The sequence below is a fragment of the Branchiostoma floridae genome, chromosome 16 (genome assembly GCF_000003815.2).
Source record: "Branchiostoma floridae strain S238N-H82 chromosome 16, Bfl_VNyyK, whole genome shotgun sequence".
Lineage (NCBI taxonomy): Eukaryota > Metazoa > Chordata > Leptocardii > Amphioxiformes > Branchiostomatidae > Branchiostoma > Branchiostoma floridae.
Window position 1 is genome coordinate 7,021,482 of NC_049994.1, and position 26,567 is coordinate 7,048,048.

At 41.4% G+C, this 26,567-nt stretch overlaps 1 protein-coding gene across 1 annotated transcript in view; it reads left to right on the forward strand.

Moving 5' to 3' along the window:
- The first annotated feature begins 863 nt into the window (after positions 1 to 863).
- The window catches only part of LOC118403519 (sushi, von Willebrand factor type A, EGF and pentraxin domain-containing protein 1-like), a 72,673-nt gene continuing 46,969 nt past the window's right edge, over positions 864 to 26,567 (forward strand). Inside the window, exons 1-9 of the mRNA XM_035802250.1 lie at positions 864 to 1,131; positions 5,251 to 5,436; positions 6,327 to 6,500; positions 12,944 to 13,139; positions 14,082 to 14,320; positions 15,849 to 16,022; positions 18,188 to 18,361; positions 19,701 to 19,877; positions 20,418 to 20,594. Coding sequence (XP_035658143.1) covers positions 864 to 1,131; positions 5,251 to 5,436; positions 6,327 to 6,500; positions 12,944 to 13,139; positions 14,082 to 14,320; positions 15,849 to 16,022; positions 18,188 to 18,361; positions 19,701 to 19,877; positions 20,418 to 20,594 — 1,765 coding nt within the window. The remainder of the gene's footprint in view (positions 1,132 to 5,250; positions 5,437 to 6,326; positions 6,501 to 12,943; positions 13,140 to 14,081; positions 14,321 to 15,848; positions 16,023 to 18,187; positions 18,362 to 19,700; positions 19,878 to 20,417; positions 20,595 to 26,567) is intronic.

Sequence of the window (26,567 nt, forward strand, 5' to 3'; positions counted from 1 at the left end):
CCAGGTTCTGTAGATTGTGACTAGGTTCTTTAGATTGTGACTAGGTTCTTTAGATTGAGACTAGGTTCTGTATATTGTGACTAGGTTCTGTAGATTGTGACTAGGTTCTGTAGATTGTAACTAGGTCCTGTAGATTGTGATTAGGTTATGAAGATTGTGACTAGGTCCTGTAGATTGTGACTAGGTTCTGTAGATTGTGACTAGGTCCTGTAGATTGTGACTAGGTTCTTTAGATTGTGACTAGGTTCTTTAGATTGTGACTAGGTTCTGTAGATTGTGACTAGGTCCTGTAAATTGCGACTAGGTTCTGTAGATTGTCACTAGGTCCTGTAGATTGTGACTAGGTTCTGTAGATTGTGACTAGGTTCTGTAGATTGTGACTAGGATCTGTAGATTGTGACTAGGTTCTGTAGATTGTGACTAGGTTCTGTACATTGTGACTAGGTTCTGTAGATATTTCTCATATCAATATGTGCACACATCAAGTAATGGCAGAGATGTGTGTCCTTATATCACTGAAAGATACTTGTAAACATATGCATGAAAGTTCATTTTTCGACGTATCATAACTTAATAAGGATACCGGTAAAAATATAAAAATCAACATTTTATTTGTTTCTTCATCGTCCCATGTTTCAGGTTTTTTTCTGGCCAAGCAATCTTGAATATTTTGAATGACAGCCTCTACTAGAGTCATATTAAAAATGGTCAATAACCCATGTCTTGCAACATCTGTCTTTTCAGACCCATGTAATTGGGCAGGCTCCCAGAGATCCGGTTCAAGCTGCTTCAAAGTTTTCACCAATGGAGTTTCTTACGACAGTGCCCGGGGTGCATGTCAAAACTATGGAGCTGAGCTTGCGATGCCGAAAGACACGGAGACCAATAATTTCCTCATATCGCTAACGCAGGAAGATGTGTGGATCGGCCTCAGAAAAACCACCCTCATGGATTGGTATTGGAGCGATGGCAGCAAGCTGGACAGTTCGAGGTTTCGAGCCTGGGCTCCAGATGAGCCGAACGGCGGCAGAGACATCAACTGTGCCCGCCTCAGCGTGTCTGGTACTACAAGTCCGAATGTGTGGAAGGATATACCTTGCGACTCAACATACGGATACATCTGCCAGAAAGGTGGGACCTATATTTTTTTTTGTTATTCTGTGTTTCGTATCAACTGCATCTGAATGAAGCAAACTTTGTCATCCTGCAGTCACCCTCCTTATCTTTTTATATATATACCGTAAATTTAAGTTCGCGGGGATTTACTTTCGCGGTAGCGGGAAAATAGAGTGTTCGCGGTGGTTTAAGTTAGCGGTAGCGCCATAGACTGTAGTCACATACTGTAATGGAAAATATGTTCGCGGTGTTTTAAGATCTCAGTGAAGTGGCCAACGCGAAAACCGCGAACATAAATCACTCTGCATTTACAGTATATAGTCAGTGTATCTCTAGTTGTAGACCTTGGTATATGAAATCCTCGTAATCTGTTCTCGTACCACCAGGATATTACTCAAGGGACTTAGTCCCCATTTGATCTGGCAACGAATACTAGTACAAAATAATAAACAAAAAATAAACAAGGTAGACAGTGTGTGGCCAAAACTTATGTCACTTTTTACCGATCACAAGAGCTATGTATCACCCAAAAATGGTTCACAACACGACATTTCAAACCCGGAACACTGCAAAATATCAAGAAAACCCCCTAGATGGTCTAAAATCTAATCCGTCTAGTTTTTGTCGCAACCTAGTAGGGCTGTCTCCAGGACCCGTCCTTCCGTCCCTGGACGGAAATTTACTCGTCGGGACGGAAAAAATATTCACCCATTCCGTCCCAAAAAAATCTTAATTTCATGACATGAAAATGCAGTTTTGTAAGCTTAAAAAGGCAGGTTCAATAACTAAAACGATGCATGCGAACGATTGAATGACTAAAATAGGCGTCCGACTGAGAATTTAATCGATTTTTGCCTTTTCCTTCACCACGCCTCCACTTTCCAAGCCGCGAGATAAACGCGGCCCCGATATATGGATATTTGTGAAGATTAGAGATCGGCAAAACGTGCTATTCGCGTGTTGCAAAAGAAGGCGAAGCTGCGGCGTTATCTTACCTAGCCACTGTTTTATTTCGCAATACCGATCGGATTGACGAAATAACCCGGCCCTTATACGATTTAAAATCAACATTAACGGGAAACTGTAATTCATTATGAACCTAAACGGTGGATCAGAAATTACATTTCTTTACTCGGCTGTCGTGTGTGTGTCGGAGACCTCAGTAAACCGTACACTGTACTGGCGATCTCCATAGTTCTACAACCGTCAACAAAAGAGGTTTTTCCCCTGGTGTAAACTATAAACAGACGGCAAAAACTATATTCTCGCCGTCTGCATCTACGATGTGACAAAGCCACGGTCGATTCTTGCGAAATGTATCTTCAAAAGCACTTTTCTGCTTGGATTTGGGAGCGAGTCCGCAGCGCCGTGTTCGTAAAGTCCCGCGCTTCTTCGTGATTGACATGGTGTTACCGCTTTGTCCGCGCCGCTGCTGGCTGTGATTGGTGGGAAGTTGATTGGATTTATAGAATAATGACGCACGCCCTGTCGCAGGCGCTACTTCAAAAGGCTGCCGCCGAAGCTGCTACCATGGTAACAACACGTCCAGCCGCATTTTCCAACTCGCTGCTATTACAGCTTACATACATAATTTTCGGTTGCATTTAACGCTGTTTTCACGGGGAAATGTCGGGAATCGAACTTGTATACTTTTTTTGCCGACCTTCCACTAAAATCATACGGAAGTAGCCCGCCGAAAAATGTAAGTAGGAGACTATTTTTACAGTGAGCCCGCATGTTTTGACGGTTGACTGCCGACCCCATCACATGCCCCCGCATAGGTTGCCCCTTACGGAAAGTTTAGCCGTGAAAACATTTTTGTTCTGCGTAGTTTGGGTTGAGTTTTGGAATTCGGATTGACATTTATTTTATATCAGAAAATAACTATCGGGAGACTGTTTTCTTATCGCAGTATTCTTACCCAGCGTTGTGAACATGACCGCTGTTGGCAATTTTTCTCCGATCTTTTGCAAATCTGTACCCTTTGGACGGTACTGGACGATGAGCAGAAAGGTGTCAACTTTATCGAGAAATGTTCATTTCTTGGTGGTTAAAGAAACAGCAACACGACACCAGCAAAATGAAGAGTTATTAAGCAAAATATGGTATAGAAAGTTAATTGATCATGAGCAACCAGTACCAGACAAAATAGGTGATGCAAACTTCCTTTTAATACGATCTTACGAGCTGAAATGCGTCAATGTCCCTCGGCCAATAATGCCAACACCCGCGGCGTTATCCAGTCCCCGAACTATCCACACATTATCAACAAATACGTGAAAATGACGACAAACAAGTATCATGGTAAATTTCAGAGTGTAAACGTTACACTGCTTAACGAACAAAATATTTAGTCAGTTAAATGCCCGACCAAGGGGCGGGCAGTCGGAACAAAGCCTTTTGTTTCGAGATCGTGGGGTGTCGGTAGTCCTACTTTGCGGAATGAAATTTTGCCTCTGAAAATACGTGAAATAGCGTCTTAGAGGGTTTGAATTTTAAAATTTTCCCGGGGGAGCATGCCCCCGGACCCCCCTAGTTTGGCGAGCGCCTGCGGCGCTCGCGTCGGGCCTTCGGCCCTCCCCCACCCCCCACACAAAATTTGGGACGGAAATATATTTCAAGCTGGAGACAGCACTGCAGTGAACCTACCAACACATCATGTATGAACCTACTACCAGCACATAATGTATGAAACCAATTCATCTAACCGGTTATTGAGATATCTTGTTGACCAACAGACAGACAGACAAACGCTTGTGAAAAACCTAATGCAACCCCTCTATTCATACCAAAATTCATGCCTATTTTTGCCAACAATACTCTCTGTGCTGTTATTAATATTCGATATGCTAAGTAAGAGGCAATTACTGATGCTCCTTTGTATCGCATTACCTTCCGCAAAATTAGAGATCTATGACTATAAAAGATACAATGAAAGCACTCATTAGTCACACATACTGCCTGTGACAAGTTGATCAAAATATGGTATTCATTTCTTCTCGGCCCTGAAAAACTATCGAGTAGTGTAGTGTAACAATATGTAGCGTTTGCCAGCTATAAAAGAATTACTTTATCATATTGCAAAAAGGCTCGTTTGCTAATTGCATACAATTTCAAATGTTTTGTATTTCCATGGTTTTCTTACAGTTGAAATCTAGATACATGCATATAAATACCAAATTCCATACAGTAAAATTATCATAAAATAGGGAGGCTATTTCTACATATCACTTAAGCCTGTGATGTCATTTTTTATATATTCTGTATGATGATAAGAAATTAAATCGGATTCTGAACAGAACAATCGTCTTTGGATGGCTCTTACTGCTTCACACGAATTTACATGCAATTTCTTTTTACTTCAAAACGTTTACTCCTTTATTCCTTTATTCCGATACCCTTTAGCCCTATTTAGGGCTAGTCTACCAGGGTTCATATGAAACAATGAAACATACATAAACAAACGAAAATATATACACAAACATACATGTATATATACAAGCAGATAATAATAGATACACAATCATTAAAAAAAACTATTGGCTTGAGAAGACTTGATACATTGCCTTTTTAAAGCGTGAGATGTTGGGCAGGGATTTGATGTAAGGTGGTAGGTCATTCCAAAGACTGATGGCACGGTAGAGAAAAGTTCGCTTTTTTGAGTTTGTTTTTGGCTTAGGGAGTTTAAAACTGAAGGAGTTGCAATTGGATAATCTAGTTGAATATGTGTGGGTAGAATGGACAGGGACGATGGAGCTGTAAATGTTATGGGGCTCCTTACGGACAAGTATTCTGAAAAACATAGTCAACGTGCTGATGGCGAATCTTTCTCGTACCATGGTCCAACCCAAGTCTGAATGCATTTGCTTAACATGTGTTTTTAGTGGACATTTAAGCACCAATCTACAGGCTCTGTTCTGTACAACCTGGAGCTTTCGAGCATTTGATTCAGACATGTTTGCTAGAACTGGTAGACAGTACTGTGCTACTGATAATACAATACATTAAATAGTAGCTGTGTCCAAAAGGTTACAACTATCTATGCTTTAAGGACAACGGTAACGAATCTATTGTACGTAGTAGTATGATTTTATATTGCTATATGTTTATGAGAAACGTATTGTTTGAACACAGCTGTGCAATGTGCTTCACTGTCGACCCCATATTATGGAACAAAGTACCCCGAAAGCGACAACAACGGTTACGCCATCGGCGACAGTGTCAACTTCGGGTGTCAATCTGGGCACAGTTTGAACGGTGACTCCGTGCGGACCTGCCAGTCTGATGGGACTTGGAGTGGAACCCAACCAACGTGTGATGGTAGGATATACAGTATTCAAGTTTAATTGTGACACACTTGATGCTTTTCATTTGACGCTATGTGCATCACCCTAGAAGGGGTGACGTAACAGTTAGCGCGTGCGCCTAACGCCCCCGTTGAGAGAATAAATACAGGGCTTTAAACCATTGAAAAGTCGTTCTTGATGAGATTTTATGTTAAATATGTGCATTTTTTGGAGTGGCTTCAGTAGGAAATACCCTATACTTGTTGAATCAGTTGTAAAAAAAATGGCCTTTAACCAGTTGGGGGGTTTGGTACACCCATGACGTAGTGGTGTGATCCCCAGATAGTGTTTTAGCCAAAAGGACCCATCCAAGGGCTCTGATTGGGGTGGTGGTTCTATCTAAATACTAGCCGTATAGAAATTCTTGCAAATGCATTTGATGTGACTGGAGAGAGTACGCTATCGTTTGAGGGGACTGAGTTTGTTTGTCTTAAAGTTTTAATTCTTGACATTTGTTTTTCTCCACTTCCCTATAGGACTACATGTATTACGGGAAAAAGACATCTAACTGTTAAGTCTCCCCGTCAAGCACACCAAGATGCTATTGCCCCATTCAAATACCCGCAAATGTAAACATGGGGGATTCAAATTATAATTACTGTAACGTCTAAAAAAAGCAGTGTAGACTACAAACAGCAGCAATTGGCTGACACTAAGTGGACTCTATAACAAGTCCATAATCTACATATCACCAGATACATGTAGTTTGAATATATGTATAATTACTTGACTATAGCAAGTCCAGAATACGGGAAACTAAATCTAGAAACCCTTCTGCAATATTGGCATGTTGTTAGAGTCGTATATATATACACCACCAAATTCTCTTTTGCCTTGGTTTGTTGAATAAATTCTACTCTACAGCCGTACAGTGCCCGACACTATCCGACCCTACAAACGGCGCTGTGAGCTACAGCTCCAGGAACTACGGAGATGTGGCCTCCTACTCGTGTAACACAGGATACAACCTGAATGGCGACTCTACACGGACGTGTCAGTCTTCAGGCTCCTGGAGTCAAACTGCACCAACTTGTCAAGGTAAATGGCACTTGTGATTAGCTTGGAATTTTTGCAGTGATATGAAATATTTAATTTTTTTATGATTCTTACCAAAAATGACATAACCGTAACTTATCGTACTTAAAAGAAGGATTTTCTTTCTGTACTCTTGATCCAGATCCACCGTGATGACCGCTCGGCTTCGTCTGCTAACCTTCTAGTGGCATCTCTCCCTTCACTCCCACTTCTCCTAGTGCCTTCCACACTGACTGGCCAATAAAGCCTCTAGTCCCAACCTCCACTGGAAAGCACTGGGTCTTCCATCCTTTGTCTTTAAAATTCTGAACAAGTTCCTGATACTTCAAGGCCTTTCTTTCATGGGCTTCCTCTAGTCTCTCTTCCCATGAAACAGTCAGTTCCAAAGGACTACTTGCTTTGTCTGACTTTACTTCAGGATCACATCCGGTCTTAGACCTGTTGTTATTACTTCCTCTGGAAAGATCAACTTCTTGTCTAGGTCGACTTGTAAGACCCAATCTTTTGCTGTGCTGAATATCCCTACATCTTTTCCTCTTTCCTTTCCTCACTTCCCCCTCTCTCACGAAACTGATGAACTGTGGCCCCTTTCTGTAGGTCTTGTTGCTTGTTTCTCGCTCTTTCCTTTTCAAGCACTGCTGCCAATACCCTCAGCACCTTGTTGTGCCTCCACCGGTATCATCCTTGGCTCAAGGCCACTGGGCATCCTAACAGTATATGGCTCAGTGATCCTCTTTTGCCGCACAGGCCACAGTTCTCCTCTTCTTGCATCCCCCACCTTTTCTTGTTTGCTGGAGTGGGTAGAAGATTGTACACTGACTTCAGCAGGAATTGCAATCTCAGGGGCTCCCATCTGTTCAACTCTTTCCACATTACCTTTCTGTCTTTAATTCCTTCCCATCTACTCCATGCACCCTGACTGCCTTGACTCACTGTCTGGGCCCTTCTAACTTCCTCCTCTTTTCTTCTAGTCTCTCTCTGTACCATCTCTCTTCTCTTTCTAGGCCCTGCTGTGCACCAGCTCTTGTGGTCAGTTTTCCCTGCTCCTAATCCCAGTCTGCCTTGGGCCACCACAATGTCTAAGACTACTCTTGGCCTCTTGTACTGCCTTTCGTCCCTTTCGAATTAATCTATCAGATTAGCTATCAATGAATCGTTCCATCAGGTTGGCATATCACAAGGTGTCGTGGTTCGTTGTAGACAGGCAATGTCAATTAACAGCCACCGTTTCTACTGTCCTGGCAATGCAATGTTGCCTACCAATGAAAGATAGAATCGGTCAGTATAGCCCTGAGGAAGATAACAAAAGGTTTATAGAGCGTACTTTAGTATTTGGTACTGGTTATATTGAAGAACCATACTGTTTGTTTATCCATTTGCATCAGGCCCGTGGCCCATAAAAAAAAAACAATTAATGAAAGTTCATCCGTGTAGGTAGAAGTCATTCTTGAACTGATTTCATTGCAATATCCAACACAAAAATTCACGATGGTCAAATTTGACCCCAAAGTTTCCATTCAAACGCAGATTATCAGGTTACTGGGGCTCCCCGCGCGAGCTCCGGGGAACCTGACAGTAACTGGAACATCTTCCAACAGATCATGATAGTTAGAAAAGCAACCCCTCACACGTGCCTCGTAGAGATTAAATGAAAACTGGCAGTGTGTATACGTCAGGTCTCACCGTGTACGTGTGCTGCACAGTTTTGTTTCAATGTTGTTGTTGTTTTTGTTTTTTTCTAATTTGCCTAGTTGGTTGATTTAGAAAGGGTGTTTAGTGGACCAAAAAAAACAAATACCATATTTAGATTGGTCCTAAATTTGACTTAAAATTCAAATCTTTTATAACATATTCGTAATAATTGTAAGATCAAACTTTCTGTCTTAAGGATTTTTCAACTTCTATTTATTTATTTAAAACTATTTTAACAGCCAAGATAAGGTCGAAAAATCTTTTTTTTTCACACTCAAAGACTCGTAATTCAAAATTGCCTTCATATTCTAAAAACCCCTAAGACGTAAATCTGGAGTCATTAACTGTCGACAATTTAAGTCCAGAAAGAGTTTATTTGCACGCGTTTTGTAAGCAATTTAAATACCATGTTTGGTCGTATGTCGAGTCGCACTAATAGGGACATGGGGTAATTGATACTGCTGTAAAAAAGTGTTGTGATATTCAATGCCACTTATAATGACGCCAGCACGCCTGTAAACATAGCAATGTATTGTGGCGTAGTGGATTAACGACTGGACATTTTAAATTATGGTCTCGGGTTTGAATCCAAGTTGGTGTACTTTCTTTATTTTTATAGTATTTCACTATTTATCACTTCATATTGAAATGTTGCTTTCAAAAGGCTTTGCTTCTTGTGTATATTTCATAATAACCTTCTCGATACTATCTATTTGTGCTATTTGTTGTGTATTCATTGAAATATATTGAAGTGATACTGGTAGTTTATTGGTGAAACATTACAGATCTGGCGGTGTGGTTTACAAACATGTATTCGCAACTCGTCTGCGAAAAGGAAACAAATGGAAGAGAGACCTTGCAGACAATCCTAGTTAAATGGGCACAACATACAGTTTTCATACATACCATGTAACGTTAGTTGTATTTCTATAATTGAACGTAAAGGAATCATGGTACGCAGTTCTAACTTCCAAGGCAAGAATGTGGCTTTACTGCATTATGAAATATAACGTTCGACTCCAAAAATCTAGCAAACTATTAAAAGGAAGCTCGACGAAAAATCGTTAATCAACAGACAATGTGTGTACTATCCCTGTCCCTTGCGTGGCACTAGATAGCAAATACAATGGCCTGCAATTGGCAATTTTTTGTCTGACACAATGATTTAGATCTCACATCTTGTTATCTGATAGTGGTTATCCGTACCGTAGACCCGTCAACTTTGTGTTTCAGGGACATGTGGAGTATCGATGTTTACCCACGTCCCTATGAGTGACTGTGACGGATCGGACATAACCACGCACCGTAGTGTTACTTTACAGTACTGCGCAGACGCTTGCTGTAATCACCCCGAATGCTTGTCGTTCCAATACAACGTTATTTTCGATTGCCATTTGAAAAACAAGCTTTGCTCGGCAGAGGAGAAAACATATGTGCCACATGGGAACATGTACGATCGACAAGTGTCAGGTGAGTGCATTCTCTCTCCTTGGCCTGTGGGGCACCAGTATTGGTTGGGACGGACAAGGCAAGTAGGGGTGGGTACCGGTACGGTGCACCGATACAAAATCGGTTTTTCTACTTGGACCGGCCCCCCAAAAATTGAACTGAATGAAATCAGTCGACGGGATGTTGAAAACCGATTAGAAAATGAACAGATTATACCGAAATGCTGTCTCCTGACTTTACATCACTGGTTCCTTAACTTTTCCACAACCCCTGTAATGTTTTATAAAAGATGCACCACAACATTCGTATTGGTTGATGGCTTAGAAGATTATTATAGGCACGGGTGGGATTTCACACCCTAAAAAATGGCTGTCGCCTGAGAAGAAACGAAGAATTCAAATAGTAGCCAAAAATGTAACAATTCAGTTCCCAGAATGATTGTTCGGTAGGTCAAACCAGCTACCAAGGCCCTCTGTCCGATCACGTCAGATCGCTCCTGTCACTAATCTCGTATGCTGTGTGAGGTGGTTTATGCCTGTTGCCAGATTCTGTAACAAACGTTACCACCACGAGTACGATGGTTGCCACGGTTATATTATCCACGTATAGCACAAGAAATGACCGTTTTTGTGACGCTGTACAGTTTGCCTGGCTTTCTAAAGAAACAAGAAAGGGTTGTTGACTGTCATTTGTATCACAAATGCTTAACAAAATGTTGTACAGGACTGACTATAACAAACGTTACCATTGTTCGATGTTGTCTAAGCTTTCTATTTGACCTGGTGTAAAAAAGCTGCCAACTTTTCAAATGTCCCTAAGGACATCGGTATTCCACTTATACCTGAAAGATGTAGTCAATAAGGTAATTCCTTTCGAAGAAAACAGGGTAAAGTCTACTGTTGTAACAAACGTTACCGGTAACGTTTGTTACCTGCCCTGTAATGCATTACCAATAGGACCGAAAATAATAAGTTGCCATTTTTGGGCTATGGCTAAAAGAGGAATTTTCCTAAACAACCAGGTAGTTTTCACTGAAAATAAAGCCGATTTATCTTTCGACCAAAAAAATGCCATTTTCGACATTTCAATGAGAACGAGTGCAAAGTCTTACGTGTTTGTAGTAGCTAGGTAGGGAATCATATGTATCTGGAGACACTTGTGGAGTAACGTTTAATTGTAAGTATTTTGCCTCCGTATTTTCGACACGGACATCCTGTCAAATAACATATGATCAGCTTAAAGAAGATATTGTCATTCACCCAATACATTTTCGTACCATTACTACAGCAATATTGAAGAATTTCGTGTTATAAAGGTGCCTACGATGCTTCAAAATAGCATTAAGAACGTCTTTTTGGTAGAACGAAATAAATGTGTCATATAAAAGGATGCCGTTAAGCAGCTTTACAATTTCCATGTCAAATATCTTACTGGAAAGTGCACCTTAAACATGTGCAGATACGGGTCAATGAGATTTTGCGATAGGACTAGGGACGTCTATGATATCGCAAAAAATAGTTTGATATGGTTAATCCGAGATACATCGCAGATCTCAGCAACATTGATCTGAAAATGCATACAGTTACTATAAACGCGTAACGTTACTTCCCTGTTGTTATACCGTATCTTAAAACCCCATCCGCCCCATTCACACACACACCTAACTCCTTCAGCTTTTCCCCCTACCCGTTCACCTTTTCCCCCCGGACTTCCCCTTGACCCCCGCTGTACTTGTGTGCCCTCGTCGTTCATCTTTATCCCCGGTGTAATTCCGCTGGGCCCCCCGCCCTTCTGCTTTTTCCCCAATGGCCGCCGCCAACCCGAATGCACGTAGTCGACACGAAAATCGTTCAGAAAGTAACAATAACGGTTGCACCACGGAACATAAAATAGCCTATTCTCTAGTACACATTCTGGGCCATCTTTCTGCCAAGTGGCGTTTCACAACTCCTTCCCAGTCTGAACTGAGAAAGGTACATGCCGTCAGCAATGCATAGTTTTTCGCGCTCCACCCCCACATATAAATCCAGATACGTACCTGGAGGCTGGGTGGTGGACCGCTTGAGGGCAGGATTTTCTGGGGTTCCAGAAAATCATTAGACTTAGCTACAAGTTAAGAATCTGCCCCGTGTTTACAAACGTTACACATCACCCTGGAGGTATGAATCAAAGAAGGTATAATTCAATGATATGAAATAGGGTTTATATAAACATGTCATGGTAGAATGTAATCAGAAACGTTGTATTCCTAGCTTCCTTCGCAGACTGGCCGGCGTTTATAGGGCCTTCACACGGAAATCGAATTAGCAGGAATCAAGCCGAACCAGTCGGAATGAAGTATTTGCAAAACTCGTAACACATTCGGGGCCAATCCGAGTGGGAATTCCAAATGGACTTGATATCCCCTTCACACGAGAAGGAATGAGCCAGAATGCCGTCAGAATGAAAAGTCTTTTCTATTCCTGGGAATTCGTAGTGTATTCTAGAAATTCTTGCTGCATTCGAGATGTTCTTTTGGCCACACTCGGGCAGGATTCGAAGTGGCTTGCCGTTTCGGTTCTCCATCGAATGAGATAAGAACGTTTCGAATAATGTTGGAATGCCACAGAATGCGGTCAGACTGCAGTTAGAATAGTTAGAATCCACTTGGAATGCCATTCGATATTTCTACACTTCGAATGCACCTCGACAGTTTTTGACATGTCAAAAACTTTCGAACCAGCTAAAAGAACGGGGACGAATATCTGGAACGCAGTACGAATGTTTAGAATACAGTACGAATTGCGAGGAATTGCCACGAATAGAAAAAAAAATGCAGTCGGACGGCATTCCGGTTCACTCGTGCTCTCGTGTGAAGGGGGCTTTAAGGTTATGGGGGTTCGCGATTTTCAACATTGGCTAGGGTTCCATAATGCAAGAACTGGTGTGGCAAGTGTCTGTATTTGTGTTTGTGATTCAGCAGGACTGCCCAACCGTGCCTCCTCTCCATTTCAAAATGGTTATGTCCCAATTGAAAGTCAAATCATCGTTACCATAAGCGACACCTAGCGGTACAAGTTGACTGTGTACGTTCCACTTGAAATGAAAGCATATTTACTCTTCCCTCCCCCTATATTACCTATCCAAACATGGTCATCTCCCACCTGTAAGTCGAATCATCCTGACCTTGCATGTAAGCGACGCCTGGCGGACAATAAAACAACAGTACCCCTGTATGGTGAATTATAAAGAATCTTCTTCAACTTGAGTCATCGACGTAAACAAAAAGTGATGACAGTACGTGTCGATGACTGTTCTCTCGTCAGAGGCAGGTGTCAATGTCGCCCTGGGGAAGACAGCGTATCAAACGAGCACGTATGGCGGTGCAGCTGCCAGCCGTGCCGTAGACGGGAACACCAATACCGAATGGGCCTCTGGCTCCTGTACACACACTGTAGGTGACCCGGGAGAGGATAATCCAACCTGGTGGGTGGATCTGGGTCAATCCTATGTGATTGATAGGTACGTATATTTACATGTACGATACGAGAGGCGTTCAATAAGTTCACTTTCAGTTGTCTGATCGAGATGACATTTTGCATGTGTAATGATTTATATCTCTATAGGTTATGTTGCAAAAAAAGAGCTCTGAACTAATTGTGGTTTCTGATTTAGAGGTGTTTGAACTGAGTCAGGTGTAATAGGCAGCAAGGTGAGAAATGGAGCCAGTTGAGTGTCGCGCAGTGATCTTTTTTTTTTTTGAAAGGACGCACAACAAAGGAGACATTTGATGAAATGAAAGAAACTTATATTTATGTGATGATACCCCATCACAGGACCTTGTAAAACGCTGGCATCGTGAATTCCAACATGCCATGGCTGAAAGTCTGTGGAAACAGCTCCCAGAGCTGGTCGTCCCTCTTCTGCCATTGATGTTGGAGGACCGACCTGGGGTGTTCTATAAAAATGGTGTCCAGAGCTGCATTAAACGATGGGAGAAATGCATAACTCTGGATGGTTCCTATGTAGAGAAAGACTAATAAATGTGCCAAGTTTCATTAATCTCCTGCTATGGGAAATGGGTCAGGGGCATTACTTATTGAACGCTCCTCTTATATTCATATGTACACAGTGAACCACTACTTCTTTATATTCATGTACATCACAGTACATGTATAAGTAATTGCAGTCTGCATGAAAAAGAAAAAGTTCACTCAAACAAACGCACAGAAACTACATGCGGTATCTCACAGCACTTGCGTCAAGCTTGCATCACCTCGGGTTCGTTCATTAAGTCACTGTTTTGTTATTTAAGAAAAAGCTCTAGATACAGGTACAATGCAAATAGCTTCAGCAATGAGTTTGCAAGTATCATGCGGTGCTTCATATAGACATAAGAACGTCCTTCCGAACATACAATGTGGAAAAACTCAAGTGCCATTGCTCTGTCTTCAATATCTACAGAGTGGTCATCTTCAACCGTCAGGACGACTGTTGTTGGGACCGAATCAATCCCTTCAACATCCACATCGGGGATTCCGACCAGGTCAGCACGAACCCCCAGTGCGGTGGTGACCATCAAGTCGACGTGAACCAGCCGTCCATTGCCGTCTCCTGTCCGGGGATGCAGGGCCGCTATGTGGGGGTCCGTCTTCCCGGACCCTACCGGGTACTAACCCTGTGCGAAGTCCAGATATATCCTGGTGGGCCTTTACTACATCTAGTTTACATGGTTATGACTTTATGTTTAAAGATTATATATCAATAAAACAGAAAAGGGCTTACCACAATAGATGTGTTTTTGATTTGAAGTTCAATAGGCCTTAGGTCAAGGGTAAGGTGCACTCTCACCGCACTTGCGTCAAGCTTGTGTCACTGTGGCGTTCGTTCACTGCGTCACTGTTTTGTTATTTTCTCCGATTTTTTATAATTTAGATTTTGCGTATTATAATATGTAACAGCATGACTTAGAAGACGGCAAAATGCAAAATGTAAGAAAATTTGTTCTTTATTTATTTATCTCTGAAATTAGTCGAGTATCTTTCGAACCCAGCAGTGACGCAAGCGTGACGCAAGTGCAGTGAGAGTGCACCTGTACAACGAATTGACCAAAATTTTCTCCCTCGGTTAAGCGGCTTGGCGCGTGGGGCGTGCGTGTACATGTGCTGGGAAGCAAAATGTCACAATACGACACATAGTTTCTTCAGTTAATATACTCATTGGTACCGGATAGAAATTATCAAAGAAAAAGGAATCGTGTGATAAATCCATCCCACATGATAGCGCGGGAGCCACCATGTCAGAATCACACTCTGGTTCAACGAAAATCAACATTTTCAAACAAACGGAAGTACGTCGCCCGACTGATGGGCGTACGCCAGCCGGTGATCAATAGGTCGATCTATGGTCGCCGGACATCTACACAACAATTGGATAATAACTTGGACATAAAATATCTCCGGAGACAAGCCGCTGATTTTAATAATATTTCGGTGTACAAGGAACGTCGGCCGAGCTCGAGTCCCCCAAAACGCCGACGATCCCTAAAAATCGCGCGCTGGTCGAGAGAACGGCATCAAGGGCGGTCCCTAAGTAAGAGGCAAAATTATTTCGACCACTACCCACAGCTCTACCGGAATTACGGTTCGCATCAGTACGTTTCTTCGCACCTGATGCGATCCGAAGTCGTTGAGTATCCGCCGCGTGAAAGTAGCTTTCGTCGCTACCACACGCAAACGTACTGCCAGAGGACACTGCGGGACAATTCGGGATCATCATTTTTCATCACAACGTTGTGCGCGGCGTAAGTCCGTATTTGTGAACAAAAAGCTGACGTACATCGTACGACCAAAAATTTTTATCGTGTGTGTCAGACGCACATCAAATTATTTTATCGTCCGCCTGGCGTCGCTTACATTTAAGGATGATTTGACTTTCATGGTTTTGCCTATTTTAGGTCTTGATAGGGTTGGCAAATGGTTAGAATGGTTAAGATTGTAGTCTGTAGACCTGAGGTCGTGCTAGGCTTGTTGAGAATGTGCCAAAAAGCTTTCGAGGTTCGGGCAGAAAGACCATGAACTAATACCACTAACAGTAGCTTTATGACAAGAAAAGCAGCTCCAGAACACGAGATTTCAACTACATAACGCATGTTGTAATATCATGTAAAGGGCCCTCTTGCTGGTATTGACGCACTCAATCATACATATTTGCACATGTATAACGTTACAGCTATAGAATGCCCAGAACTGACATCTCCTACGAACGGTGACATGAGCGGTTCCAACGTATATGGAGATGCGCCGGTCACATTCTCGTGTGACACCGGATACAACCTGGTCGGTACTTCTACACTTACCTGCCAGGCTGACGGCACCTGGGATGGAACTCCACCAACATGTGAAGGTAGGATATTCTAATGTATGGATTTGTGCATCAACCTCTGCTAAGATGTGTCAATGTCGGATATATAATGGGGTATAGGTTTGTGCATCAAAACTTGCCAACGTACGGAGGTAGGATATTCTGGGTATGTAATTGTGTGTCCATTTATTTATTTGCATCAGTCCTGTGGCCCATAAAATTACAAAAACACAATCACAGTACAATTCAAGAATGAAAACTACATTGAGAAAGTGATGTTTACATAATGCCGCCAAAGGGTACTGTGGCGGAGTGCACTAGCAGGTGAATAATTTCATTATTTGAAAACAACAGGTGGGTGGCAAATGAATGTGTTAGCTCGTTGAACGGCGATTTGCATCAAACATATTCGTCTGGTTGTTTACAAACAACTACTTGTACTTTTATACCTGCCAGCAGAAAAGAGCAATTTAAATGCACTATTGTATGCCACTCGTAGTTTGGAAATAGGCCCATGCTGTAGTTAGAACAAAGTTGCGCACCTTACATGAAAGAACGGTACACTTTACACCCCTACTGAGCTGTAACGGAACCTTCTAAGGAGCGAGTTTGCTCGAGAATTTTAAAAACCTCTGTCGAGGGCTCGAATTGCTTAGTCGTCAGAAAGGTCAGGAGTAATTATGTAACCAAGATAAGTGGCAGAAGAGACATACTTTAAGGCGGTACCGTACAGCATCAGCGGCGACAGTGGCATAGTCATACCAAAGCGGCGACAAGGGAAATACATACATAGTGTATCAACTTACGTATCCTATACATTATGACATTTTCGTAATAATACACAAATTAGGCCCATATTTGTATTATGTTCATGACCCTATACTACTAACATAAATTACAATATGAAGTGACGTCCTATTAAGGAAGTTTTATAAACTGCGTTGTAAATAATGCAAAATTAGTGCTCGCTTGCAACTTTTATTTGTTGTGCTCATTCCTGTTTAAGCTCTCTGTATACATGTTTGCCCGAGAAACGATGTACATGCGTCCTTCCTTCTTCAGTTATCCTTTAACAAAGACGCATTCGTTTATGTAGTGTTACTATGTTAGTTACTAAGCTACTGCAATGGCTTTAGATTTAGACTCATTGTTTCTACAATAAACAAACAAATAGTTAATAATAATAACGCTTATAATTATGATAAAGGTAAAAAAAAATGTTTATGTGTTTATATTCAAGTTAAGTTACAGCAAGGTGACGTGAGAAATTTCAAATTTTCTGGGAAGTTTGCCTACACTGATCATGATGAGATTCAAGATATTACAGTAAAAAAATGTTTGGCAGTTGAACATGTCGTAGTTTAGTCATGGTTTACCTCTGCGTGTGTGTATGTGACTAATGATCAGAGCGAACCCTTGAATGACTTACTGCTTTTTTTTCCTAAAACTAAAGGCACAACCCGCCGTAAATGCAACTGTGGTGTCTACGTGCAAAAACGTGGGCAATCTTTTGGAATCCGGGGGGCGCGCGTGTCCCGTAAAGCGAGTAGAGGGAATAAGGAAACCGTACGTACGCAGCACGTGTAAGTGCGGCCTGCATACGGTAACGTGGTAATCGCACAGCGATCGTACGTTTTAAGCACGTACAACTCAACACTTGAGCAACGAATGATGCACGCAACCACTCACGAGCCAGGCGTGGCGTGCAGACGACATACTTACACCTTGCGGAATTGTGCGAGTGACGTGCGTTGAGAAGTACTCCCCCTACTCTTGCCATTCCTTCCCTATGTTTTCAGAAAAACATGGCGGACGTGGCCTCCAAAAAACGTACCGACAAAAAAACACATATGGCGGGTTGTGTCCTTAGCTTAATGCATGTGTATAGTCCAAATAGCAATTACTCAAGCAACTGGATATGTTTTTGGAAACGGTAAAACGTTTCAGGTAGTTAATCCACTACCTTTCGCCAGTGTCACTCGATGGAGATCTCGTTGGAGAGAAGGTTTATGTATCCTAACTCTAAATTGATATGCAAAAGGATCTAGTTGGAGAAAGTATTTTTTGTCCTGACAGAAAGATCTCTTTAGTGTCACTGGAGAAAATTATTGGATTCTGCTTGAAACGTCTGATCGTTTCCAAAATCATATCCAGTTGCCTGAGTAATTGCTTTTTGGTTTAACCTTCATCGATGTACATGTATATAGCTCCGAAGAAGTGGCGCGATGATGCCCGTTGCGGGCTGTCATACCCTGCTGAAGACGGTAACCCTGCAGAATGCGATCCGGACAGTAGTATCCCATGCTGCTCCAATGCATACTGGTGCGGCAACACTGCAAATCACTGTGACTGTTCGACTTGCATCGACTACAGAAACACTGGTACACAACAAAAACTCATTCACGTTTAGCCCCCCTAGATTATATCACCAGTAATATATAGAGATAATATATAGAGATTCACGTTTGTTTGCTTGTATTGCTTAGACTAAGGGCACAACCCGCCGTACGTGTTTTTTGTCTGTACGTTTGTTTTGAAGGCCACGTCCGCCACGTTTTTCACGGGGAAGGAATGGCAAGACCAGGGAAGGAGCACGCCACCGCACGTCACTTTCACTGTTGCTTAAGATAATGAGTATGTGGTTTTAATGCCGTAAACGGTTTTGTGCATCGTTTGCTACGCAGGTGGTGAGTTGTACGTGGTTACAACGTACGATCTCTGTGCGATTACCACTTTATCGTATGCAGGCCGTATTTACACGTGCTGCGTACGCACGGCTTCCTTACTCTACTCGCTGTACTGGGCGCGCACGCTGCCCGTACTGGCTCGTACAGGGGGGGGGGGGGTGAATCCGCAGCCCGAGCGCAGAGAAAGTTTATCATGCACTTAACGTGCTGTGGCGTGTCTGCGTGCTCCCGAATCTGTTGGATTCTGTACGATTTACGTACGGCGGGTTTCGCCCTTAGCTTAAGGAAGTAGAATATACTTTGTACTTACGTTTATCTAAGGTACCTTTTTGTCAATCAAAAATTTTTGCACAAAAGTAATGGTATAGACCTCTATAGTGATGCTATAGACGATGTTGCCATAGATATGATAACTGTTCTCCCATAGCGACTAACCCCCCCCCCCCCCGCCCTTAGATAACTATGAGATAACCGGGCACTGTGAGTGCTTAAGATAAAATAAGAGTTTATCCGGGGTCCTTAAGCTTATCATAGACCTATATCATATCCAGGACAATAGCTTATTCTATGCCTTTAACTAATCAGGGACATGTCAGAGGCTAGTTGGTTCTTTATTCCGACAACTATTAATGAGCCATTTTGCAATAGCTTCCTAAAAGATATTTGCGAGATATGAAATTTTGAAATAGGAGATAAATAATCCATATAAAATAACCAAACAAATGCTTGTTTCTTTATTTTTAATGAGAAATGTCACGAACTCATTGACAAGTCACATTCGATGGAAATCGACTTCAAAAGTTGACTCCCAAAGACGACTTCCAAAGTTGTTTGCTACACTGTACTGTAGTGTCAATTATAACCAGGCAAATAACACCTCCATCTCTTACTTTTACATTACTCAAGCAAAGATGACATATTTCATTTGACAAATCTATAAGTTATGTCAATAACTAGTACGTTTGCATACTTGTGTGGTGTTTGAGTTACACCATAACTGATTGTGATCTCTCGTTTTTGCATCTTTATACAGCTGTTGGGTGCTCATCACCGGAAAGCCCTACGAACGGTGCCGTGAGCGGCCCAGGTCCCTACGTATACGGCGACATAGTCTCATTTACGTGCGACACGGGTTACAACCTGAATGTTGACACTTATCTGACCTGCCAATCTAGTGGGGCCTGGAGTGGAAGTGCACCAACATGTGAAGGTAGGATATCCTAGGCCGGGGGTATTTTCCACATAAAGCGATCTTAGTGTGGCATCGTTTGTGGCGTATCTGGTAGATAGAGAATACTCGCCGTTCCCTCAACTTTAAACGATCTTCCTCACTCCACCCAAGAAGTATATAAATGGGTACCTTTACCATCTGTCTGTACTAATTGTATGTGGCACAGTTAAAATGAGTTACTATCTTGAGTGCAATACCACACTGTCCTCGCCTGTCCCAGAACAAATATAAAAAAAAATACTATGTGAAGGTGGAATATTTTAAAATATGAATCTGTGTATCAACTAGTCTTAACAAAACGCTTTTAGTTACAAATACCCTTTTCTTGTTTTATTGTGGAGGGGCGTGAACTCGCGCCCCAAATATGTATTTAACAATCATTCACATACTACATTTGTCTATAATTTTGTTGGCATTCGCCTAATGATCATATTGTACAAGTTGTGGCGTGAATCTTTTCTCCATATTGTACAAGTTGCAGCGAAACCATAACTGATTGCGAAATTTATTTTTGTATAGCTGTTCAGTGCTCTGTACTGAACGACCCTCCGAACGGTGTCGTGACCAACTCCAACCTGAACGTATACGGAGACACGGCCATATTTACATGCAACACGGGGTATAACATAAATGGCGACTCTACGCTGACCTGTGGGGCTGATGGGATCTGGAGTGGAATTTCGCCAACATGTGAAGGTAGGATATTCTGGGATATTATTATGTATGCATCAAAATCTGCCAACATGTGAAGGTAGGATATTCTGGGGTATGTATTTGTGTATTAAGGTATTCTCCATATAAAACCTGCACTATTACATCGGGACTCTCTATCTATGCTTCTAGCTATCTCTTAAAGTATGATAGTATTACCCTATATTTTGCACTTTGTTTAGAACTTACCCATCACTATATGGTCTCTGTTTGAAAGAGCCAAGCTGAATTCGAAAAACGCGAATGATTCAATTCAAACTTAATGTTGCACTGTTGGCATTACCAAATGAATGCCAGTGAGGCTCAGGGTCTTCCTGTGTGGCTGTGTATATGTATACTAGTAACGTTTCGGGTATTTTTGCTTCTACTAATAAGAGTTTGTGATATTTTCTGAACAATATGCAAATAAAGATTTTATTATTACATTTTATGATTTAAATGGCATAAATTACAAGTATTGGACTCCTAATATCGACAATTTATCAAAGGTAATCATTTATTTAAATGCCATCTTTGAAAGTGCTAAACTCTCTCTAGTCCTCAGAGGTTCATCTTCATCAACTGCTGAATATAATTCCAATAATATGTGAACGTTACCTACACATCACGCAGCGCTTCTAGCTCTATTGGACTCAGGAAGTCTTAGTTCAAAAGATATAGAAGTCAATAATCCAAAAAGTAGTGAAATGATAACTCCGTTCCTGGGATGGGAGGTTGTGTTATCGCACAGAGACTTTAGATGTTACTTTGTTATACAGTATATATAGTATAATGTTTAATCTTAATCTGTATCCCATAACTGTGCCTTTACAGTTTTGGGTGTATGCTAAAGTATCATCAAGGCGATGACAGCACTTGATGCAGTATTACCAGATAATATTTTTGAGCGGGCCCACAACTTCTTGCAGTTGGCACCAGTAGTGTCAAGCGTGATACAGTCTAACGTCCAATAGCTGTTACACGATCCAAAACCTGACCAAACGCAAGTCTACCGCATCCCTGCGCAACCTTCACGTTGACATTGTTCGGGAATATGCCGTTTCAGCCTTTGAACGTACGTTGCCAGATACTCCTGTTGGGCATACAAAGAGACAAAGATCTACTTCTTTTAATCAGCGATAAAACATCCAAACAAAGAACATGTCAAGTGTCACTTTGGCAGTTGTCAGGAAAACAGTGGATATGATACGAGGGTGAGTCAGAAAGTAATGCAAGTGGTTTCATCACAGACTCGTTCTTTGATCGAATGAGTTGAAATTTGGCACAAAGGTGAAGACATATTTCCTCTTGAGATTGAGATATCTAAATTTGTTGCTCAATATTTTATGAGTGACTGAGCCCCTTTCAAGGGGACCACACCCTTGGTATCCCGTCAGAAGAAAAGTTAGGTCCAATTAACGTACAATTAAGGATTTCCCTATACCAATTTTTGCTATTGCAGGAGACTAAGCCTGCACATGCAATAAGCTGCATTTCTCTATAAGCCACATGCTTAATTTCAACTCTGAAATCCGAGCAATTTTTCTTTTTTCGTTGCTGGTGTAGAATGAGGTTACGCGGTCTTCAGGGTCATGAGATCTGCGGTGTCATGATTAAAACTTTATGTAGCCTTCTTTTCAATGAACAAAGAGAAATGAAACTTAGCACACTTTTTGGCCTTTAAACAGTTTATAATTGTGTAAAGTTTCGTTTCTTTTGGTTAATGGAAAAGTAGCCTTTTAACCAACAACTCACGAATTCATGTATAAATCCAACAGCTCTATAACACAACTTACTGCATCCTAGCAGCTGTAAATAAAGAACCATTACGAGTTTAGAGATGAAAATTGGCACGCAACCTATAGAGACATTTGTTATCATACATGTATATTTTCAACCTCCTACAGTGATTTTAAATGGGTCAGATTTAGAGGAATTGATAGTCTGACAAGCTACCAAGGGTGTGTTTGTCTTGAAATCAACTCAGTTGCTCATGAAATTATAAAGACCAAATTTAAAACATTCAATCTCAAGAGGACATATATCTCTACCTTTGTGCTAAATTTCAACTAAATTGATTAAAAAACGAGTCTGTTATGAAACCACTTGCATTACTTTCTGACTCACCCTCGTATGATACAAGACTCAGCCTTCGAATATTGTCGGACACTCCTATTGGGCTTTAGAGAGAGAAAAATCTACTTCTTTTAATCAGCGACAAACCGACAGGCCCAAAAACGTGTCGAGTGTTATTTGCTTTCGATGCGCCACATCCTTTCAAAAAAATTTGGAAGGTATATGTAGTAGTTGTAGTATAGTAGTTTTCATCAGTTTGCTCTGGACCAAATTCTGTCCTTCTGCTACATTACTGCTGTTCCGGCTTTATTTCTGCGCGTTTTGAGACTGCATGTGTAGGATTACATCCATGACTTTTCTCTTCAGGTGACAATTTGCTCCTGACTGCAAGTGTCCCTCTCTGCGCTTATGTATTTTTACTATGAGTATATATAGGAGGAAGCGTAAACAAATGATGGTATCCAGGGCAGTGCGCGTTTCAGAAAGAACATAACAAAAACAAGTACAAAATTGAATATGACATATGAAATTGTACACTTTTTACTACGCGTTATGGCTTGGGGGTAACATGGGGTTATATAAATACGTTGGAAGATTAACATTTTGCGCGTTCTATGTTTTGTTTTGCAGTATGCGCCATAAGACGTCCAAACAAGGGAGTCCAAGGCCTTTGTAAAGTTGATAAAGACTTTGTACAGAATGCTACTCTAATGACAATATAACTATCTAACTGATCAATATAACTTTATGCAGCATACTTGACATATGTGTAGGTGACAAATATCACCAATAATATGTTTTGAAATGCAAGATCTCTGTCAAATATGCTCTTTCTTATTGCAAAAAACGATATGTGTGTGGAAGATGTGCTGGGGAGGGGGGTACATACTAGTTCAACCCAGGGCAAATTAGTACACACCCAATAAAGTTCTGTTAGAAGATATGTCACATTGCTATACGGCGCGACAGAGTCGTTAAATGTTTTCCACAACAACGAAAAAGCCGTCTTGAAAACATGTTTACTGGTTCGGAATGAACGTTCAGAGGGTGGGTCGGGACTGTCTATGAAAGGATGCAAGATACGCCATTCCTTTTACGACCTTTGTGACAAATAAATAATAGATAAGGCTGCAAGTCCCCAGGTGAACTACTAGATAGTTTCCAAATATTTACGTTACATTTTGTCCAAAGAAATAATAACAACTCACTTAATACAGCAGACGAAAGGCTACATTGGGGAGAATGTGTAGTTAACGTACAATTTCAATACCTTTTTGAGTTTTTCATTCAAATTCTGATTCCCCTTTCTTGCATCGCATTTCTGACAGACCATTTTTACGAGAAGGCATAAAGTATAATGCGCGTAGAAACACGCCCTGCTTTGACAAAATATTTCTCTGTCGCCTAGCATTAGCAGGAAAACATAGCTGCAGAGTAGAGCATTGTTGGTCAGTAGAATTACAGCTGAGTAGAGCATTGTTGGTCAGTAGAATTACAGCTAAGAAGTAAGCATGGACGTCCATGCATAGAGAGAGCGCAAATTGTTGCAGAATGTCACCAAAATGAGCAAAGGCATGCTGCTCGTTAAGCCTCTTTCCGTTGGGACAGTGTTGATATTTCTGGCACTGTTAGAAGGACAATATCAGTCGACACGGGGTGGTGCTGTCAATCCAGGTGTGTTACCCTTTTATTTTGGGGCTCGGCAACACGAAGGTTTCAAGACAGACTTTTTTGTCAACTGTAACGTTGCAACCAAGTTTCTTTGACATTCAAAGCATTAATACCTAAAAATATGACTCTTTCATAATGGACATATACAGACATTTATCTTGAATATAAGCCTGTAACCAGCATCAATATTCCCTTTTTCTGCTCCTTTCAAAGGTCACAGTTTATACCTATGTCACTTCAAATGAGAAAATTGTCTTTTTTTTTCAACGTGTTCTGACAAGGCGGTGTTGACCTTATGCTTTATAAACGATAGCCCCCACCAATAATAATAGGAAACATTTTCATGACTTTAACATTCCATATTTCAGAAACATGTCGGACAGACCCACAGACAGGCGTTTCAAGATGCTTCAGGGTTTTCACTGAGGCAGTTTCGTACCAAATGGCACAAGATAAGTGTGAAAAACTCGGAGCTAAACTTGCCACGGTGAAAGATGATAGTACCAATAATTTCCTCATAAGCATAATGCAGGAGAGAAACGTAAACGTAGATGTATGGATCGGCCTTCATTTCACAACCAACAATGGTTGGACGTGGAGTGATGGCACCAGACTGGAACGTTCGAACTTTCAAGCCTGGGCTCCACATGAGCCAAATGGCGCGGACAAAAACATCGACAAATGTGCCCGCCTCAGTGCATCTGCCACTAGCCCGAATGTGTTGAAGGATTGGCGTTGCGACTCATCATATGGCTTTATCTGCGAGAAAGGTTGGGTTTGAAATTCCTTATCCTGATCACGTAAGCGTAAATTTTTGCAGCAGGGCTTGTACAGAGTATATTGAGAAATACAGTCGAACCTGCCCAAGACGACCATACGGGGGACCGGGGAAAAGCGGTCGATTTGGACAGGTGGTCGCTGAGAAGAGTATCGACTCAAAACATGCCCGATGCAAAGTATAAATGGTTGCCGTTGTGTTCAATGACAAATAGCAAGCACACTGCACGCACGCAAAGAAGCGAGGTCTTAAATGTCAAATACAACACGCACACTGTAAACTGTGAATTTAACCCCAAAATCCGACGCAAACTGGTCGATTTCGGCACAAAATTGCGCTAATTATCATCAAAAATCGATGAAAACCTCAATCTTGAAAATGATGCGGTCGTTATAGGTCCCAATTTGGGCCGGTCGCGGTCGCGTTGGCCAGGTGGTCGTTGAGAAAAGGTCGCTTAATGCTTACGTCAATGGGAAAATAAATCGGGACCGAGAAAAAGCGGTCGAAATGGCCAGGTGGTCGCTGAGAAGAGGTGGTCGCTCGGGCAGGTTTGACTGTATTGAAAACATTTTGCGCCATATTACTTAGCAACCGCGACCCTGTAGCGTGTTGCCATGCAAATGACGTCATGTTCAATAAATCATCTCACGATAGAATAAGGAAAACATTACGTTGTTTGGTTGTGAAAGACACACAGCCAGGTATGTCAAGCTTCACAATGGTGATCATGAAACGCTCGCCCTTGGGAGGGGAGACATTTTCAATGTTCAAAGAAACATAATAAAACATTTCTGTTATTATCGAGGCATAAGTAAAAAAATATACTAACAGCAGCAAAAGAGTGACCCCACCTATGCTTTGAAGTATGTATGTCGATCACATTTTGGCCTTACGTTTCTGTATTTTTGTATAGTGTATGGTTCTATCAGCCAAAAGCCGAAAAAGATTGAACGTTATCAAAATATGCATTACCTACCTAATGGTTTAAGACGTTTTGTGTTATCTCGTTAATTATTAATGAACTGAATACACTGTATACGAAAAATATTATTGTACAAATATTTTCACATGAAAACCTAAGTACAACAGAGCCTCTCTTAAGCCGCAGTCTTTATCGCAAAGTACAGAATTTTCAATGATTTGATGTTAGGTTCCATTTTTATCATGCGTCAATTTTAATTCATATGGTATTGGACTTTTTTGTTGCGGCGTTATGATACCATATATACCGAGGAACATGTGGGTCATTAACCCTATTATCATATAGCCTACCCAAACTGACCCATTTAAGCGACAAATTCCTTTATAAAACATACATTTTTTTATTCAGTACATTGAATAAATTTGAAAAATGAATTTGAACAACATATAACTTGTACGTGAAATGTCTTTCATTTCCAAGGCTTGAAATGATAACAAAGTCGATTCATTATGTTACAAACTGTTGCACGCTC